This window comes from Hemiscyllium ocellatum, chromosome 30, assembly GCF_020745735.1.
Source record: "Hemiscyllium ocellatum isolate sHemOce1 chromosome 30, sHemOce1.pat.X.cur, whole genome shotgun sequence".
Lineage (NCBI taxonomy): Eukaryota > Metazoa > Chordata > Chondrichthyes > Orectolobiformes > Hemiscylliidae > Hemiscyllium > Hemiscyllium ocellatum.
The window spans coordinates 51,953,449-51,973,812 of NC_083430.1; the positions used below are offsets into that span (position 1 = coordinate 51,953,449).

The following is a 20,364-nucleotide window of genomic DNA, read 5'->3' on the forward strand; positions in this document are numbered from 1 at the left end:
TTTTGGAACCGGGGGATCTGTACCGTTGGGACGGTCTCCACCTGAACCGGTCAGGTACCAATGTTCTAGCGAAGAGGATAAATAGGGTGGTCAGTAGGACTTTAAACTTCTGAGTTGGGGGGAAGGGAAAGTGAAAGAGACAGGGAGTATGGAGTTAAATGGAAAGATAAACAGGAGGATAGCACATGTGCAGGCGGATTTAACCTTGAGGCAGACGAGGAATGCAACAAAAAGGAAGAATAACTTAGGACGTCTTATGACTTCCAATATCTCTAATGATAAGAAAGTTAGCATTAAGGCACTTTACCTGAATGCTCGTAGCATTTGTAACAAAGCAGATGAACTAATGGCACAGATCATCGTGAATGATTATGATGTGGTAGGCATCACAGAGATGTGGTTACAGGGGGGTCAGGACTGGCAGTTAAACATCCAAGGATTTTCAACTTATTGAAAAGACAGGGAGGCGGGCAGAGGGGGCGAGGTTGCCTTGTTAGTTAAGAACAAAATTAAATCTATGGCACCGAATGACATAGCGTCGGATGATGTGGAGTCTGTGGGGGTGGAATTGAGGAACCACAAAGGCAAAAAAACCATAATAGGAGTTATGTACAGACCTCCTAACAGTGGTCAGGACCAGGGATGCAACATGTACCGGGAAAGAGAGAAGGCATGTCAGAAAGGCAAGGTCATGGTGAACATGGGAGACTTCAATATGCAGGTGGACTGGGTAAATAATGTTGCCAGTGGATCCAAAGAAAGGGAATTCATGAAATGCTTGCAGGATGGCTTTTTGGAACAGCTTGTCATGGAGCCCACAAGGGAGCAGGCTATTCTGGACCTAGTGCTATGTAATGAACCAGACTTTATAAAAGATCTTAAAGTAAGGGAACACTCAGGAAGCAGCAATCATAACATGGTAGAGTTCAATCTGCAGTTTGGAAGAGAGAAGGCAAAATCGGATGTAATGGTGTTACAGTTAAATAAAGGTAATTACAGGGGCATGAGAGAGGAACTGACGAAAATAGACTGGAAGCAGAGCCTAGTGGGGAAGACAGTAGAGCAAAAATGGCAGGAATTTGTGGGTATAATTGAGGACACTGCACAGAGGTTCATCCCCAAGAAAAGAAAAATTATCCGGGGAGGGATTAGACAGCCATGGCTGACAAAGGAAGTCAGGAAATGTATTAAAGAAAAAGAGAGATCCTATAAAGTGGCCAAGAGCAGTGGGAAATCAGAAGATTGGGAAGGCTACAAAAACAAACAGAGGATAACAAAGAGAGAAATAAGGAAGGAGAGGATCAAATATGAAGGTAGGCTAGCCAATAATATTAGAAATTATAGTAAAAGTTTCTTTTAATACATAAGAAAGAAACGACAGGCAAAAGTAGACATTGGGCCACTTCAAACTGATGCTGAAAGCCTAGTGATGGGAGATAAGGAAATAGCAGGAGAACTTAACAAGTACTTTGCATCAGTCTTCTCTGTGGAAGACATGAGTAATATCCCAACAATTAAAGGGAGTCAGGGGGCTGAGTTGAGTATGGTTGCCACTACAAAAGAGAAAGTGCTAGAAAAGCTAAAAGGTCTTAAAATTGATAAATCTCCTGGCCCCGATGGGCTACATCCTAGAGTTCTGAGGGAGGTGGCTGAGGAAATAGCGGAGGCATTAGTTGAGATCTTTCAAAAGCCACTGGAGTCAGGGAAAGTCCCGGATGATTGGAAGATCGCTGTTGTAACCCCCTTGTTCAAGAAAGGATCGACAAAAGATGGAAAATCATAGGCCAATTAGCCTAACCTCGGTTGGTAAAATTCTAGAATCCATCATTAAGGATGAGGTTTCTAAATTCTTGGAAGAACAGGGTTGGATTAGAACAAGTCAACACAGATTTAGTAAGGGGAGGTCATGTCTGACAAACCTGTTGGAATTCTTTGAAGAGGTGACAAGTAGGTTAGACCAAGGAAACCCAGTGGATGTGGCCTATCTAGACTTCCAAAATGCCTTTGATAAGGTGCCACACGGGAGGCTGCTGAGTAAGGTGGGGGCCCGTGGTGTTCGAGGTGAGCTACTGGTATGGATTGAGGATTGGCTGACTGACAGAAGGCAGAGAGTTGGGATAAAAGGTTCTTTATCGGAATGGCAGCCGGTGACAAGTGGTGTCCCGCAGGGTTCAGTGTTGGGGCCGCAGCTGTTCACATTATATATTAATGATCTGGATGAAGGGACTGGGAGCATTCTAGCGAAGTTTGCCGATGATACGAAGTTAGGTGGACAGGCAGGGAGTACTGAGGAAGTGGGGAGGCTGCAGAAGGATCTAGACAGTTTGGGAGAGTGGTCCAGGAAATGGCTGATGAAATTCAATGTGAGCAAATGCGAGGTCTTGCACTTTGGAAAAAAGAATAAAAGCATAGACTACTTCCTAAACAGTAGAAAATTCGTAAAGCCAAAGTACAAGGGATCTGGGAGTGCTAGTTGAGGATTCTCTAAAGGTAAACATGCAGGTTGAGTCCATGATTAAGAAAGCGAATGCAATGTTGTTATTTATCTCAAGAGGGTTGGAATATAAAAGCACCGTTGTGCTACTGAGACTTTATAAAGCACTGTTTAGGCCCCATTGGAGTACTGTGTCCAGTTTTGGTCCCCACACCTCAGGAAGGACATAGTGGCACTGGAGTGTGTCCAGCGGAGATTCACACGGATGATCCCTGGAATGGTAGGTCTATCATACGAGGAACGGTTGAGGATCCTGGGATTGTATTCATTGGAGTTTAGAAGATTAAGGGGAGATCTAATAGAAACTTACAAGATAACACATGGCTTGGAAAGGGTGGACGCTAGGAAATTGTTTCCATTAGGCGGTGAGACTAGGACCCATGGACACAGCCTTAAAATTAGAGGGGGTAAATTCAGAACAGAAATGCGGAGACATTTCTTCAGCCAGAGAGTGGTGGGCCTGTGGAATTCATTGCCGCAGAGTGCAATGGAGGCCGGGAAGCTAAATGTCTTCAAGGCAGAGATTGATAAATTCTTGATGTCACAAGGAATTAAGGGCTACGGAGAGAATGCGGGTAAGTGGAGTTGAAATGCCCATCAGCCATGATTGAATGGCGGAGTGGACTTGATGGGCCGAATGGCCTTACTTCCGCTCCTATGTCTTATGGTCTTATGGTCTCATGGTCCGGAGGCTCACTGAAGATGTTACATAGTATGATGACTAAATGTCTGAAAATGAACCTTCCAGCTCAGCGAGTTAACCTACATCCAGAACCTCAACCAGAGCTACAAATCTTTTCAAAACTCACTAAGACACCGCTGCCTGATCTAGTTTGGTTTACAGAGTTAGAGAGTCATACAGCACCTTTGGTCCATGCTGACCCTAATCCTAACTAAACAGGTCCCGCTTGCCTACTCCTGTCCCATATCCCTCCAAACCTTTCCTATTCATGAACTTATCTGAGTGTCTTTTAAATGTTGTAACAGAAGCCACATCCACCATTTCCTCTGGAAGCTCATTTCACACACAAACCACTCTCTGTGTAAAATAACTGCCCTTTAAAAATCTTTCTCCCCTCAGCCCCTAGCCTGAAATTCCTCAGGCCGGGGAAAAGACACTTTACATTCACCTTATCTATACCCCTCATTGTTTTATAAACCACTATACGGTCACCTCTCAACCTCCTACGCTCCAAAGACTCCGCATGCACAGCAACCTGCAACTGCACCCCCTGAAAATTAACTGCACCCCCTTCAATCCAGAGTAATTAGGGATCAATAATAAATGTTGGCCCAGCCAGCCACACTTACATCCCATAGAATGAATAGAAAAAAATAACAGGTAAAGTAGACTCTGTTCTTCACAGAATGTGGAATCCAATACTGGATAGGAATCATGTGCTTTTTATTTGTTTTACAAATGCCATGGAACATATATTAAAGGAAAAGTAACCTTAGTTCCCAACAGTTTTAATGGTTGCTGTTGTAAATCCTACAACAGGATGAATGTCATTTACATAAGTAAATGTGCATCACCTCTAGTAAAACAGCATGAGTGGAGATCAGTTTCCATCTGTTTGTTCCTCTTTAATCCTTATTATAATCGAGCATTGAATGCCATTTTAACATTTCCACTGTATCTATCATTTGTGAATCTAACACTCTCCACACCAGATTCCATTAGATTGACTGATGTGCAACACACACCTATTGCTGACTAAGACTTTTCCAGATATTGATATTTGAATAAATGTAATGGGATCCTTCACTTGGTTGAAATAGTTTCTTTCTATGAATGATCTACCAATAATAATTATGAAACAACAATGGGGATATATCAGTGAAGTCTGTACAAAGCTTTTTTTCTAAAAGCTGTTCCTTGGCTCAAGGAGACTGTGTCCTTGATTTTTTTTTCAGAGGGGCTATAAACTGGGCCAGGCTCTGATCAGTCTGGTTTGGTACAGAGATTAAAAAAACTTTGAGAGGCCTTTTGTTTACATGTAAACAGATGAGACTTCAGGCCAAAGTGGTCATGTTTTAGAAGTGACCTGTATAATGAAAGGGACGTGGTCACCTCTCTAGCTGAGCTGAGCAGTTTTATTTCAGTCTTGAACTGGAATGTTCAACAGGGAGCTGTGTGGAAACTCTCTCTCTCTCTTTTCTGCCCTTCAACTTCAACCTGTAAGCATGTGTCCCATTTGTACTGGGTTTTAAAGGGGGTTTGCTTATTGGGACAGTTGTGTATATTTGGAACAGCATAATTAAGTCTAATTGGATAGGTTGAGTTCTGTAGGGGTTCTTTATTCTGTTCTTTGTGTTTCATTGGGTAATTTTATAGTCTGTTTTAAAACCTGGTAGTCAACCTAGCTAACTTACTCCAGGTAATTTTCACCGTACACTTATCGAAACAAATTACAAAGTTATGCTCTGGTGCTGCCTGCTTAAGAATGTTTTGAGTGGTCTAGTCTATAACAAGTCTTACAGTACAGTTTGGGTGGTTATTGTATATTGTAAGTGAGGTATTCTGGTGCAGTGTAGTGTGTTAACTCTTTGTTCAAGTCACACCACAGGACTTGATGGCAAAGGAAACAGCGTGGTAATGTGGACAAACAGACTGAACATCAATCTGTAAATCCTCCTGATATGCCGATGGTAGGCAATGTGAGTATCACACACCCACACACACAAAACACACGCATGCACAACACAGACATGCACAAAACATGCGCATACACAAATACATACCCACATACACACAGAACACGTGCATATACATATTCACACACAAAAAATTTGCATATACATACACACATAAAAACACACATACGCGATACATACACATGCGCATACACATACAACTCACATGAACACAAAACACAGACACATGTGCACACAATACACATACACAAGCACATGCGCACACAGCTGCAGACAATACGCACAACCCCACACAGACATAATACACAAACACACATAGATACAGAGACCATGCTTACTGTTTCTCAGCTGAACAGAGTTCTTGAAATTATCTCAAAACATCGCATTTATACTTCAATAATTTTCATACACAGCAAGTAAATCTAATTGAAGTTAAAGATTACAGGATTTGAAAAAAATAAATCTCATGGCTGCCTGAAGAGTTGCAAACTAAATCTCCAGTGTTCTTAATATTCAAATGATTATTGGAAAGTGCCTTGAGAGACATGATGCCTGTGAAAAATCAATGTTTTACAAATATGTACAGCACATTTCCTAACTGCGTGATTTGACATGATAATTTTTATTGAGATTGAAGATTAATCTATTAGCATAGTGAGTCAAGTGTATAGGATGTGTCAGTGGTGAATAATAATTATGTCGAGGTCCGATTTAATGTTGCAATCCCTCAATACAAACAAATACACTTTTTTGAGGAGAGAATTACCATTACAAAAAGGTTCAACCTGATATAACTGACCAAACATAAATCCCTGTGAGTGTAGTAATGTAGCTGTTGATACTGAATTCATACATGTAACAGAAGATCACCACAGTAAATGTGATGTCTATGACAGAAATATCCTATTAATATCAATGATGGAATTACAGGAGATATTGGCCCAGGAAGCAATTTATATTCTGTTTGATTTCAATCTGGTCCCCTGGAAAAATTTGGTTTAGATGTGTGTTGGGCCTGGAGCTCAATGCTAACTGAGACATCAGTAAGCAAAGAAACAAGAAAACTCTTGTGAAGTCCAATTGTTCCAGCATTTAGAGAGAAAGTGAATTTGTCAATTATAACTACATTTTATTTTTTTAGTCAGGCAACTTGCCAGTTGGTGAATACCCATTTAACTTCATTCAGCGATTTTAAAAAAAACCTATTGAGTAGTGATTGAGAATAACACTTGAGCAAAACATTATCACAGTATTAGTCCTTGACACAATGGGCATGATCAATAATAAACTGAACAGCTGACAGCTACTCCCCCTACTCTTCCTTCGAGAAGTTAGTTAGTAATCATTTGTTCTTTTATTGCAATCCAGCCAAATGCTTCTACTCTGATGAATTCTGTGTTCTTTCCATCATACATGCACTAAATGTGAGTTACTATGCACGTTGAAGCATACACAAGCCAGAAAGGATCAATTTGTCAATGAGATGCTAATTTCTGTGATGTCAACTATAGATCTAACTGCAGGACATGGATCTCAAGGAGCATTTCCTGTGAATGATATATTTTAAATAGCTGACCAAGTTAAAGATAAAAACGTGTCTGTTGGAAAGGCCACTTTACCTTGAGTCATGAATTCTGTGACGATGTAGATGGGCTCCTCGGAAACTACTGCATACAGCTGAACCAATTTGTCATGTCTCAGTCTCTTCATGATTTGGGCTTCCTCAAGAAATGCCTCGGGTGACATTGTGCCAGGTTTCAGAGTCTTCACTGCAACCTTTGTGGTGCCGTTCCACGTCCCTAAGCCAGCCGATGGAAAGAACATCAATGAAAGCAAATTATCCGCAAGGCAAGTGCTGACGTTGGACACAATGTGAAACGTTGGAGGGGAATGAGAACATTAATGTGTGGGAATGATCTGTCATGCAGCAGCAACTGAAATGTGAAAATCTGAAAAGCATTAACCCTCTCCTACTGAAAATACTTCATACACAATCCAATTTTAATCAGAGAAGTTTCACTAATCTGATTAATTAAAGTCCTGAATTGAGACTGTGGGATATTGTTTAAAATAAATGTGCTAAAGTATTGGAGAGAAAAAAAAGAGCTTGGAAGCACATGGTCCAGTCAATATTAATTTGCTGTCAGGTGGGCAGGATTAAAATGCCCTTTAATTTCCCTCCTTTGTTACCCGTGGAGCTCACTATAAAATGTTTTCCTCTCTTCCACTCTACACAGGCTCAAGTTCATTTAAAACTCTGCAGCCTGTTCCTGATTCAAGCCGGGCGACGTTCACCCTTATCGTTGTGTCTGTTCTTCTACACTGGCTCCCAGTTAAGCAACACCTTAATTTCAAAATGCTCATCTGTATAAACCCATAAAACATTCGAGTAGGAGGAGGCCATTCAGCCCATTGATTCTGCTCTGCCATTGAAAGAGATCATGGCAGATCTGACAATCCATAACTCAATATCCTGCCTTTTCTCTCCAAGACTTGATTCCCTGACAAATTTAAAATCCTCAGTTTCAGCCTTGAATGTACTTAATGACCCAGCCTTGACAGCCTCCTGTGTTAGAGAATTCCACAGATTCACGCTGCTCTGAGAGAAAACATATCCTCCTCATCCCAGTCTTAATTGGATGATTGTTATTCTGAGATTATCCTAGAGCGACTCATTAAAGGGAAACAATCTCTGCATATCTACCCTGTCAAGCCCCCGAAACATCTTATGTGCTTCAATAAGATCTCCCCTTGTTCTTCTAAGCTCTAATGAGTACAAGCCCAAACTACTCAATTTCTCCTCATTAAAAAAAATCATTCCTTGTCTGGAATCACGCTGGTGAACCTTCTGAAAACAAAAAATGTTGGAAGTCAAAGTGACGAGAGAGAGCAAGCTAATGTTTCGAGTCTAAATAGCTGTTCTCTGGCCTGCCTCTGGCAGTTTCTCCTTCCTTAGATAAGGTGACCAAAGCTTTTTTCCATGGCCTTCCTTCCCCCATTCTCTGCAATCTCCTCATAACACTCTGAGATATCTGTATTCAACTAATTCTTCAGAACACTGATGATAAAATCACTCCACCACTGGTTGTAATTCCTAGAGCTACCAAAGCCCTAAGCTCCTTGTCCCCTCTGCATGTGGAAGTTGGTTAGCTCAGTTGGCTGGCCAGCTGGTTTCTGAGGCAGAGTGTAGGTTCAATTCCCAATACAGTGAGGTTACCATGAAGGATTGTTTGTCTCAACTTCAGCTGCCGCCTGAGGTCAGTCTTCTCCCTCTATCTTGTGAGATGTCAGCCTTATAGTTGGGGAATATGTCTCTTCAGTCTCTCTCCTCCTTTTAAAATCTAACTCTGACCAAGATTATCTAACCTAATGGAGTTTTCTGTAAAATTTTGACTTACAACAGTCCTCAGATGCACATTGGTACCTTGAACTATGTTAAAGATGCTAAACAAGTGAAGCTTTATCATTGTAACTGTTCAGAAGCTTATTACATTTGGCATCATATAACACCAAAGGATTTTTAATCAGAGCAGTTTGTTTTTGCAAAACTTGAAAGATTGTGGGTGTTTTAGATTTTTGTTTTAGCTGCTGAATTATTTTTCAGAAAACTAATTTGTGAGAAAATTATAAAGGCGAACCAATTCTGCTGTGTAAAAGATATTTCACTTTTCTGAGAAAGGTTTTATTATAATTATGAGCTGGAAAGAAATGAACTCCAAGGATTTACATCCAACAAAGATAAAAGGAATATCCTTCTACTATTGAGGTATTCCTAGGACGAGGTTATAAATTGCATCTTTTATAATAGAGCAGATTCTTTGCTCAAGCTGTCATGTTGAGGTGATTGGAAACATTTTATACGATAATCAAAGTAAGAGCACCTTCCACCATAACTGACAAGGGTAAAAAAAAACTTTTTATCTTATCAAAAGCACTGTTGTTTTTCTTCATATTAGTGACATCTTTCAAAGTCACTACAAATCCAGAGAGACCTTTTCTGTGGAAGTGTTACTGAATAAAAATAAGCTCTCCTTTCTATCACAGACAAAAATCAGCACAGTTCAGGAATACACATTAAGATACTCCTTAAAGTCAAACTCTTTGGTCAGGTTTTTGATCACCTGTCCTAATATCTCCTTATGTGGTTTTGGTGTCACTTTTGCTTTGATAATTAATGCACCTTTGAAGCGATTTGGGATATTGTCAATGCTAATGTTTACATTATACACATGTCTTCACACCCACTGGAAGCTGAGTGAGAACTAACTGATTTCAGTTTGAATTTCAAATAGCCCACACATTAAATAAAATATTTATTTATCTCCAAGGTGTGAGTCCCCTTGATAATTTACAGGATGAATCTATTACTATTCATGGTTTGGTGTTAAAACACAGAGAGACGGGCGGCAATTGTGTAGTGGTATTATTGGACTGTTAATCCATAGATGCAGGTAATGTTCTGGGAATGTGGGTTTGATTCCCAGTACAGCCAATGGTCAAATGTAAATTCAATAACATTCTGGAATTAAGAGTCTAATGATGACCATGAATCCATTGTTGACTGTGGGGAAAATCCATCTGGTTCACTAATGTCCTTAAGGGAAGGAAACTGCCATCCTTACCTGATCTAGTCTGCATTTAACTCCAGACCAGAGCAATGTGGTTGATTGTGAACTGCTCTCTGGGCAATTTAAAAAATTCAGTGTGGATTACATTTGATTCCAGGTTGACAGGAGTTTATAAATCTCAGTGGGAACAATGACTTGGTTTCAGTGCCCCACACAGTAGCCTGCTCCTGAATAATCCTGTCAATGGGAGATCAGATGTGAATTCTGGGTAGAGATGTGATTACTGGATTCTGGATTAGTGGTGCTGGAAAAGCACAGCAGTTCAGGCAGCATCCGAGGAGTAGTAAAATCGACGTTTCGGGCAAAAGCCCTTCATCAGGAATACAGATTGCAATGATATCTCTGACCTCTTGGTCAGCTAATTCCCAGGCAAAGGGTATTCCCTTGGGTGGGAAAACAGAGAACTGCTCCTTCCCCTCGAATCCTCTCCACTTCCTTTCTCCAGTCTCTTCAAAGAAGCAGGGCAGAAAATATCCAGATGATGTACAGGTAAGTCCAGCTCACTATCAGTGGTTGTAAACATTATCAGCCCTCTTAATGTTCATCATTCATTGATAGGCAATAAGGTTAGAATGTATTTAACAATTAATAGGTGAATTTTGCATTGTGACAAAATATAAATTGGATTAAATTTAATCTGACCATACTTTTAAAAAACTTAAACAATCTATTTCTGAATAACTATTGGACTCAATTCATTGTAGATATAGAGAAACGACTGAATGTGTTGATAAATGATTGTATCTCTTGTAGCTGATGGTGTTTTGTGAAGTTGTAGTACAGCTCCCTACTTATAAGCAATTTTATGGGTAAACAATCAAGCAGAACAAAAATATTCTTTATTTTAAAATTTTAAAGGTTAAATATTTCATACTCAACTTTCACATTTAAATAAGTGTCACTATCTGTTGGTTTAGATGCATCATCCCTGTACATTTACATTACCATGGCTGTTTGGTTATTATCTTCAAGGGATTGTAACACTATGTGTGATTTTACAAATTAGTAATTTGATTTAATGGCTTAGCTGTTTTAAGTTACTTCCTTTTAAACTAAAATGCGACTTCAGTTCTCTGCTGTAAATGAAATGTGAGCTGTAATAAACCTAAGAAATGTTCAGAGGTGTAAATGATCAATGTATGGACATCCACATACAATTACTCTGCATAGGAGAGGATTAATCCAGTTGTTTGCTATAGAAAGGTCAATATTAATATGATGATAGAAATAGCAGGCAGGTGATGTTTAATGAGTTAATATCCACATGTTACTGACGGTTTGGCAGCACTTCCTGTTTGTGAACCTATAAGTTATACCACCAAGCATTTAGCTCCATCTTTGTAACTCCTACCACCGTCTGGGTCTTTTCTTAAAGAAAAATAGCAAGAAGACGATTTGTCACCTTACCCATATACACATCTCCGAAACATCCCTGACCAAGTTTTTTGTCCAAAGTCAGGGACTGTCGATTTATCTCCCATGCATCTTTACCCAATCCTAGAGTCTGTGGTGTCTCACCCGGACAAGCCTTGGTTAACACATGGCACAAACCGTCAGTATGATCTGTAGGAATGGATGCAATGAAGGTAGGATGTAAACAAATTCACATGCATTAGTGCTGACGGGACTTGCAACAATTGCAGCTGCCATTGGTATCTTTTGGTGAACAGATTATTCTCGTTTTACTTATTTCTGTCAATGTGTGAGCCAGTTTGCAAGTGCTAATGAGTTTGGAACTCAAAGGCGCTATCTGTAAGAAAGAATTCCATCTTCAGGCCTGATCGACAGGGTCCTGGTGAACTGGAGGGAGGCACAGCAACAAAACAAAAATGTTTCTCCGCGGGTTTTAAAAGAGTTATGAAAAGTTCACCATCAATATTACAAATTTCAGTGCTTCAATTTGGAGGATTGATCGGCCAGAAAAGGGTCAAATAAATAAGCCTCATCAATGGACCAGCCAATACATTACCAATTTGTGATATCTACTGTGTTCTTTGATCAATTTAGGGTGGTTCACAATGTATCCACCTGGGAAGAGATGATGCTGAATTTGTATAAAACATTGAATTGGTCACAATACTCTCTATCCTTCTGGGAACACTTATTGTCAGGATATTGAAGTAAAGGAGAGAATGCAGATGGGAATGAATGAGTGAATATAGCTTTGAAATAAAGCTAAAAAATTGTAACTTTTTAAAGAACAAATATTAAAGTGACAATCTAAGAGAGACTCATGAAATGGTGAATGGTTTTGTGAAGTTAAATCATGAAGTCTGGGTTCCACCAATTGGCAGATCAAAGGTTGTTTTCCTAAAGATAATTATTGGACCATGGATGCAGAGAATTAGATGTCAAGTTAGAGGAGTGCACACAACTTAAAATGACAGTAGGATAAATATTTGGAAAGGAGAATATAAGAGGAAGACTGGGCAGGGAAATGGGTTTAGGATAGATTAATTCATTTGGAATAGTCATATCACTGCAGATGATTGGCTGGAAAATCTCCCTGTCTGTGTAATTTATATGCTCCAAGCAAAGACCAAATCGGTTCTGTGATTCCAAAGGCTCAAATTGTCAGCTTTATCCAATTTTAGAGAACAATGTGCTATTTCCATCAGATAACCAATGTATCCATGTGACCGTGGTACAACTCTGAGCTGCTTCTTTAATGTGGAGTTGTAAATGGGTAATTTAGAGACCAAATGCCCATTTAGAGTGACCACATGTCACTGCATATCTGCTGCAAGTCCTGAGTCTGCTTTGACATGGCACAGTTCCTACCCATCCACACTTCCCCAAACTGCCCATTGCCCAGCTTCTTGATCAGCTGCAAGGACTCCCGAGGTATCTCCCACACATCTTTGGTTTTGACTGAAAGGTCTGCCAGTTTCGGCATGCCCTTGTGACATGGCACCACCAAGCGACAGCACAGGCCTGCAGCTCGCTCTGTGACCAGGACGTATCAGGGGCACAGGAGAGAAAAGCAAGAAAAGCAGACAAGAGAGTTAATGATGAGACACCAGTAACCAACAGCAAACATAGACACGTAATTACGGTAATGCACAATTATATTGCTTCTCCGAAAGCAGAGAATACAATGGTGTCCTGATTGTAAGACGGTCACACACACCAATCTTCACAATGCTGATGTTTTCAGCCAGAATTACTCTGTAATTTCTTACTATTGTTAAGATGGCTTAAAATCTCAAAAATCTCAACTTGATTTCGAGCTGTGACTATTAGGTTCCTGAAAGTGAATTAAAAGTAAGCAATGCCTGTTTAGTGCAAACACACAGGCAATGGTATTAAAGGTATAGGGACTGAACCTGCCATCAGTTCTTAATGTCTAGCTATCACAGCAAGAGTTATGAGGGCATGATTGAGGACTTTATTGGTGGTTAAACCATTGAAATTTATTGCATGGTCAAAGTTGAGGCTATAGAAGCAAGTACATTTTGCAGAAAACTTAAACAAGATATATTTTCCTTTTCGTATTCTTGTCTTCCTGCCTGTTATATTTACATATCATTACACCTCCAAAGAATTCAAGAAGGTCAGGCAAACAATGGCAAATACAATCAGATTAATTATCTTCCTTCACAAATTGTTTCATAACTATTGTCCATTTTGCGAACAGATTTCAGAAAAATTCAAGCTTTAAATATAGTGATGGGTTATATCATATTAAAATATTTTTCAAACTGTTACATCTGTATTCCCAAGATGTTCTCTAACAAAGAGGGACATCTCTCTTTAATTGTTAACTAATTTAATGTAACAGTTCTTATGCTGGGGTTCATGCAGGATGGTGTTGTTTCATAGAGCACAGAACAGTAAAACACAGGACTTCATCCAATCATTTAATGCGCCCAATGTGGACTCGTGAGGATGCATAATCGTTAACATTTCTGTATTTTGTACTTTAAAGCTTCCATTCTACCCTTCATCAGCAATTTCTGCGTGATAAAAATGGTGAGTTTTTTTTATCGTCTGGTGCTGAACTTGAACCAACATTTTCTGCATTAGGGCTCAGGAATAGAATGAAGCAACAAATCTTTCTTCTGTTAGTACCTAAATTGATCAATATTGTCAAATTCAGGGATTCTCTCTTAGATTGTACTGACTATGACTTTCATTCTGAATTTTTAAATGCTTAATGTTAACTAATGGACATCTTATACCAATTCAGAAGATTCAACAAATCCCTATAACCTTTCAAATTAAGTGAACTTGATATTTGGTAAGAATCCAAAACAATTAGTAAACAACTCTTTTTTCCTTAATAGGGCAAAATGTTTTAACGAATATTTCCCAGAAAATTCACAGACAGGAGTCAGATTTTCACAGACAGGAGACAGATTTTCACAGACAGGAGACACGACAATGACACGGTATTTATTGCCACAGCTGTTTCTTAATTCAATGCTAAGTTTGAGGTTCACTCATCTTGAAGCACTGGTTTACTTCAGAAGGTGTAATCTGGACTCAGTCTGGTTCTAATGTAAGTGACACCAGCAGCTCTGTCCAACAGTAGCTACACAGACACACAGGCACACAGGCAGACAGACACAGGGACACACAGACAGACAGACACACAGACAGACATACGGACTCACAAACACATGGACACAGACACAGGGACACGCAGACACAGACACACGGGCACACAGATACTGATACAGACACACGGACAGAGGGTGAACAGTCACAAAGGCGAGAAGCAAGAATCATTTTTTAAAATTGCATATTATCTGAACTTCTAAAAGCAATCGCTTAATCCTGTTTCAGTTTTATGTATGAATTGATGCATAGGCACACAATTCTGTTTTATGTATTTATCACTAACATACAATAACATCTAATAGACACTGAAGAAGCCAGAATACTCAGTGAAAGTGTTAATGACAATAGTTCAAGTTCATGTTTTAGAGACAATATGTTTTTTCCACGTTTTCTTCTCACATTAACGGCTTTGATTTGCGCCTGCAACTCTGACTATTGCTAGCAGTGAAAATAACAGCACTGCACCATTCTACACAGCAAAGTACTCCACACAATAAGCAGTTTTTGGAGGCAAATATGAACATGTCAGAACAGAACATTCTATCAGTTTGGAAATAAACTACAGCAAAATGATCTTTGTGGTAATTATAACAGCCGTTGCACCTTCACTAAATATGTTATATAGCTAAAATCTATTAACCACCAGCATTAATTCATCATAATCCTGAAATGATTGCTTTTGAACTGAGTACCAATATAAATTTACTTTTTCTTATTTCAATAATGGAGTTAATAACTGATTCGGTGGATGTTGTAAGAGAGATGTGACTGATTGCATGTACAACGTACCATGCCTGTTGCATATATTAAACATGTTTCAATTCTCTGTTTAACTGTTCTCTCAATGCTGTGAGGAGCTGTAAATACCTCATGTTGTAGTCTAGGCGACACAGAAATGCAGCTTTTTCCTTAGTGTGTCACTGGCAGTTTGGATGGGGATGTTTTGCACGTATAGGACGTACCAAATGTAAGGCAGACATTTACAAAGTCAAAATGAAAATCAATCACGTCACACTCAATCTACTCTTTGGGTACAGAGTCCCTGAGAGTTGTGGCTGGGAGTGATCCAGTGGGAAGGAAATCATGAGGAGAATCCTTGATTTAAGAAAGTTATCAGATGCTTCCAAACTGATTTTTCCACATGTTGCCATCTTTTTATTTTGTTTCTTAAAGTGGTTTGAATGATGGAATGTATCAGTGGGAGAACAAATGTTTTGGGCAGCTTTTTAGGCCTTTGCTGAATTAACTCAGGTTCTAACATTGTCACTGTTATCAGACAGTGTAATTTTCAGAAGGCTTTATTGTTAGATATTATCAGACATTCCATTAATTCCCATTTTTGGAAGCATTGCAGACTAAACCACAGAGGGAAAACACATTGAATGAAAATCAACCATATGAGTTGCAAATATCACTTAATAATTAATAACATCAAGGTCTACTTGAAATATCTGGTCAGAGTGGGGTTACAATACAGTCAATCTACAAATGCATTTCTCAAGGGTATATTTCTCCAGGTTCTATTCTGGAATGACTGATCACCCTGCTGTACTCACAGTAATCAGAGAATCATAGAATCTCTAAGGTGTGGAAACAGGTCATTCAGCCCTTTGAGCCAACAGCAACTGTCCAAAAACATCCCACTCCGACACACCCCATCCTTAAAACCCTGTATTTCCCATGGCGAATCCACCTAACCTACACATCCCTGGGCACTCTGGTCTATTTAGCATGGCCAATCCACCTAACCTGCACACTTTTGTACCATGGTGACCATTAAACCATCATTGATTGTTGTAAAACCCTATCTGCTTCTCCAGTGTCCATTAGGGAAGGAAATCTGCCTTCCCTACCTGGTCTGGTGTACATGTAACTCTTGACCCACAGCGATGTGCTCTCTGAAGCAGCCATGCCAAGTCATTCTATTATCAAGGACAATTGGGGATGGGGAATAAATGAAAACTTTGCCAATAGCTCTCACATCCCTTACATTAATGGGCCAGTGGTCCAAGGAGTGCCAGATGGAGATAATTTAGATAAATGCGAGGTGCTGCATTTTGGAAAGGCAAATCTTAGCAGGACTTATACACTTAATGGTAAGGTCCTGGGGAGTGTTGCTGAACAAAGAGACCTTGGAGTGCAGATTCATAGCTCCTTGAAAGTAGAGTCGCAGGTAGATAGGATAGTGAAGAAGGTGTTTGGTATGTTTTCCTTTATTGGTCAGAGCATTGAGTACAGGAGTTGGGAGGTCATGTTGCAGCCATACAGGACATTGGTTAGGCCACTTTTGAAATATTGTATGCAATTCTGGTCTCCCTCCTGTATGAAGGATGTTGTGAACCTTGAAAGGGTTTTGAAAAGATTAATAAGGATGTTGCCAGGGTTGGAGGATTTGAGCTATAGGGAGAGGCTGAATAGGCTGGGGCTGTTTTCACTGCAGAAAGAGGCTGAGAGGTGACCTTATAGAGGTTTATAAAATCATGAGGGGCACATATCGAATAAATAGACAAGGTCTTTTCCCTGGGATGGGGAAGTCCAAGACTAGAGGGCATAGGTTTAGGGTGAGAGGGGAAACATTTAAAAGAGACCTAAGGGGTAACTTTTTCATGCAGAGGGTGGTACGTGTATGGAATGATTTGCCAAGGAAGTGGTGGAGGCTGGTACAATTGCAACATTTAAGAGGCATTTGGATGGGTATATGAATAGGAAGGGTGTGGAGGGATATGGGTGGGTGCTGGCAGGTGGGACTAGATTGGGTTGGGATGTTTGATCTGCATGAACGGGTTGGACCGAAGGGCCTGTTTCCGTGCTGTACATCTCTATGGCTCTAAAATAAAGATTTGAATGTAGGATTGGGTTGGAATAATGGTGACCCAAATGGAAAACCTACTTGTCCTTCCTTCCAATTAAATGAATGGACATAAATTTGGTAATCTCTCTCAAGGAGACCTGTCTCATGCTTTGACCTGATTTCAAGCACTCACCATATTAACCTACTCCCAGGTACTGGAACAGGAAAATATCACTACAATCTCAGGTAATGACTAAAGGTCACTTTGTTCTGAACACCTTGAGCAGATCCATTTAACTAAATGCTGTTTACTCAGAAATTGTGTATGTATAGGATCATATGAGGTGGAAAATTGACAACCAAATCTTCTTTAGACAGGAAACACTTAAGAAGCTAACACAAATTCTCAGTCACGGTATAAACTTATCAGCTCTACATAATTATGCAGTTATTGAAATACTGCCAGCCAGATATTCTCAGTTTGATGTTGAATATCAGGACAAAAATTGCACTTCTGCATTTTTCAATTACAAATACTCAATGACACAAGCCTTACAGATATTTCCAATACAATATCAGTTTTAAAATGGAGAAAATATTGGTCAGTGTGTTTTTGGTTCAAACACCTATTTTATTTAAAATTTTAGATTTAATTAATAATTTAATTTAGTTTTAGAAGGGACCGTTCCCGTACAAGTTAATAAGTGGCCAACATTGAGCTTATTTTTTTGATAATAATTATCAGTCCTGTGCAAATGCTTCATGTATTTTCACCATCGATTCATTTACATACTGCACATACCTGTATAGTGATGTACCAGCTGCTGGACAGTGTCAAACTGGGCTCTTGTTGTGATGTAATACCCACCATTATCGAGTTTACGAATTTTATAATGTTTCACATGATCTCCTTTCACTTCATCCCAGTCCCGAATAGATAAGGAGTAGGCACCTAGTTACACAGGAAAGCAATTTGTCATTACATATGCTCAGATAGTCTAATTCATTGCCACTAGTAAATGCATGATATCCTCACTGTGGTGCCAGTCTATTATACAAACCTTAGACCAGTAGAACTGACAGGAAAGATTCAACATACTGTGCTCTCAGAACTTGTGCAATTGCCATCAGTGATTTCTTTATCTTAGAGTCATAGAGATGTACAGCACGGAAACAGACCCTTTGGTCCAACCCATCCACGCCGATCAAACATCCCAGCCCGGGAGCTGTCTATACACAAGATTCAGAGTATATTTCCAACCCAACACCTTTCCATTCCTCACCCTTTCTCAAGTTCTTTAAGGTGCAAAGTATCCATCTTAGTGAAACATATCTGAATTCAGGCAGCCGGAACTATTGGGAGTTCAAAGATTCTTGGCTCGGGTAGGAACAATTCCCTCAATCCAATCTGAGTATTACTCAGTCAGAAGTCACACAACACCAGCTGGTTGTCCAACAGGGTTATTTGAAGTCACAAGCTTTCAGAGCACTGCCCCTTGTTAGGTGATTGAGTAATACTAGATCACTTTGGGTGTGATTACCAATTCAGATTACTGAAATATGGACAGGAGCAACAAGCTGCATTTATTTTGCATCTTTATATAGAAAGATGTTACAAATGCACTGAAGCCATGCTTTTGTGTTGTTGCTTTATGCCCATTAAGAATTGGATTAAAAATACCTCATTCTTTTTGATGCAACAAAGGTTCACCAGACATGTTCCTACGATAGTGGGAGTGTCCTGTGAAAAGAGATTGGGCAAACTGGACCTGTATTCTTAAGAATTTCAAGTATTGAGGATGATCTCACTGAAACATAAAGGGATGGAAACCAAACCAGAAATCGCTGGAAAAACTCAGCAGGTCTGGCAGCATTTGTGAATACAAAGTTACCATTTCTGTTTCAGATCTCCAACATCCACAGTTCTTTGTTTCATTTAAAGTTATAGACAGGGAGGATGCAGGTAAGATGTGTCCCTTGGTTGGAGAGTCTAGATCCTGGTGGTGGGGACCCACAGTATAAAGGTAAAGGGGAATGCCACTTTGATCAAGATGAGGAGAAATGATTTTACTCTGAGGATTGTGAATGGATGGAACCCCTGTCCCAGTGGCTGAGTGAACATATGCTGACAGGCTGGAGGGTGGGGGTGGGGTAACAGGTAGAGCAGGAATGGCCATTATTGATGTCCTTGAGACATTATCCAGATCCTGTGAAAGAATAAAGATACTCCTCTCTTCAATGGATTCCCACTTTCTCCAAATGCGAGCTCATTGACGATATCACTGCCTTTGTCTTCACCCAATCAAGGTGCCATTCACCCATCACTCCCCTGCTGTTCAGTGACCTGCACTGGCTCCTGGCTGAGCAACACCTTGATTCTCAACCCTGTTTGCAAATCTCTCCACGGCTTCTCCCCTCCCTATCTCTACAACCTCCTCCAGACCATTCCCATCCCTATCCCTATGACGTCCTCCAGATCGACTTCCCTCCCTATCTCTATGATTTACCCTAATACTGCCTTCCCCCGGTTCCACATCACAGACTGTTTGACATCTCCCTGGTTAGAGAACCTTAGGATGACTCATTATGTGAAAGGTGCTCCATAATTGCAAGTTGCTTTGTTGGATTCAATGTAAACATACATTTGGAAGGTGACCTCAGTGACATAAGATGACAGAAATAATGGGAAATGCTGGAAACACTCAGCAGGTGTGGCAGTGTTCTGGGGAGAGGAAGCCAGGCCAATGTCTTCAATTGTGAACGTCTGGTTAGGCTCACGCTGGGGGCTCAAACCTGAAACATTAGCTCGGTTTCTCTCTCCTGCTCACTTGATTCGTTTTTCAGACTTCCAGCATCTGCAGTATTTTAGTTTTGAGTTGGCTAGCTGAGTTGCAGCCTTGGGGTGTGCAGTGCCGATGATGGTGACCTGTCAAGTTCCTCAGGCTTGGAGACGTGCTTGACCTACCTTTGGTTGTTTCACTCTCCCGTATCAGGAAGGTGCCCCGAGGGTTACCAGGGCACAGCAGCATGCGCTCAGCATCTTTCCGACCCATCTTACCAAAGTACCATCTGCAGAAAGAACAACAGTATTAAATACTCCTCATACTGGGCTCCCCAAGTATTTATTACTGCGCAGGTGACTTTCATTGCTAAGTGTATGATCAGAAGTACTTCCACTATCAGATAAAGAAGTGGCAGCCATTTCATTGTAGCAATTAAATCGAAGACAA

General features: G+C 40.1%; 1 protein-coding gene across 11 annotated transcripts in view; it reads right to left on the reverse strand.

Moving 5' to 3' along the window:
• Positions 1 to 20,364, reverse strand: part of yrk (Yes-related kinase) — a 302,153-nt gene that overhangs the window by 23,655 nt on the left and 258,134 nt on the right. For 9 of the 11 annotated variants that reach the window (XM_060847433.1, XM_060847429.1, XM_060847432.1 and 6 more), the window contains 4 exons: positions 20,100 to 20,203; positions 17,937 to 18,086; positions 12,562 to 12,726; positions 6,772 to 6,951 (listed from right to left, as the gene is read on the reverse strand). In XM_060847433.1, the coding sequence (XP_060703416.1) occupies positions 6,772 to 6,951; positions 12,562 to 12,726; positions 17,937 to 18,086; positions 20,100 to 20,203 (599 nt within the window). Of the gene's footprint in view, positions 1 to 6,771; positions 6,952 to 11,187; positions 11,344 to 12,561; positions 12,727 to 17,936; positions 18,087 to 20,099; positions 20,204 to 20,364 lie in introns of all 11 variants that reach the window. The other 2 variants (XM_060847437.1, XM_060847428.1) reach the window with 2 other exon arrangements.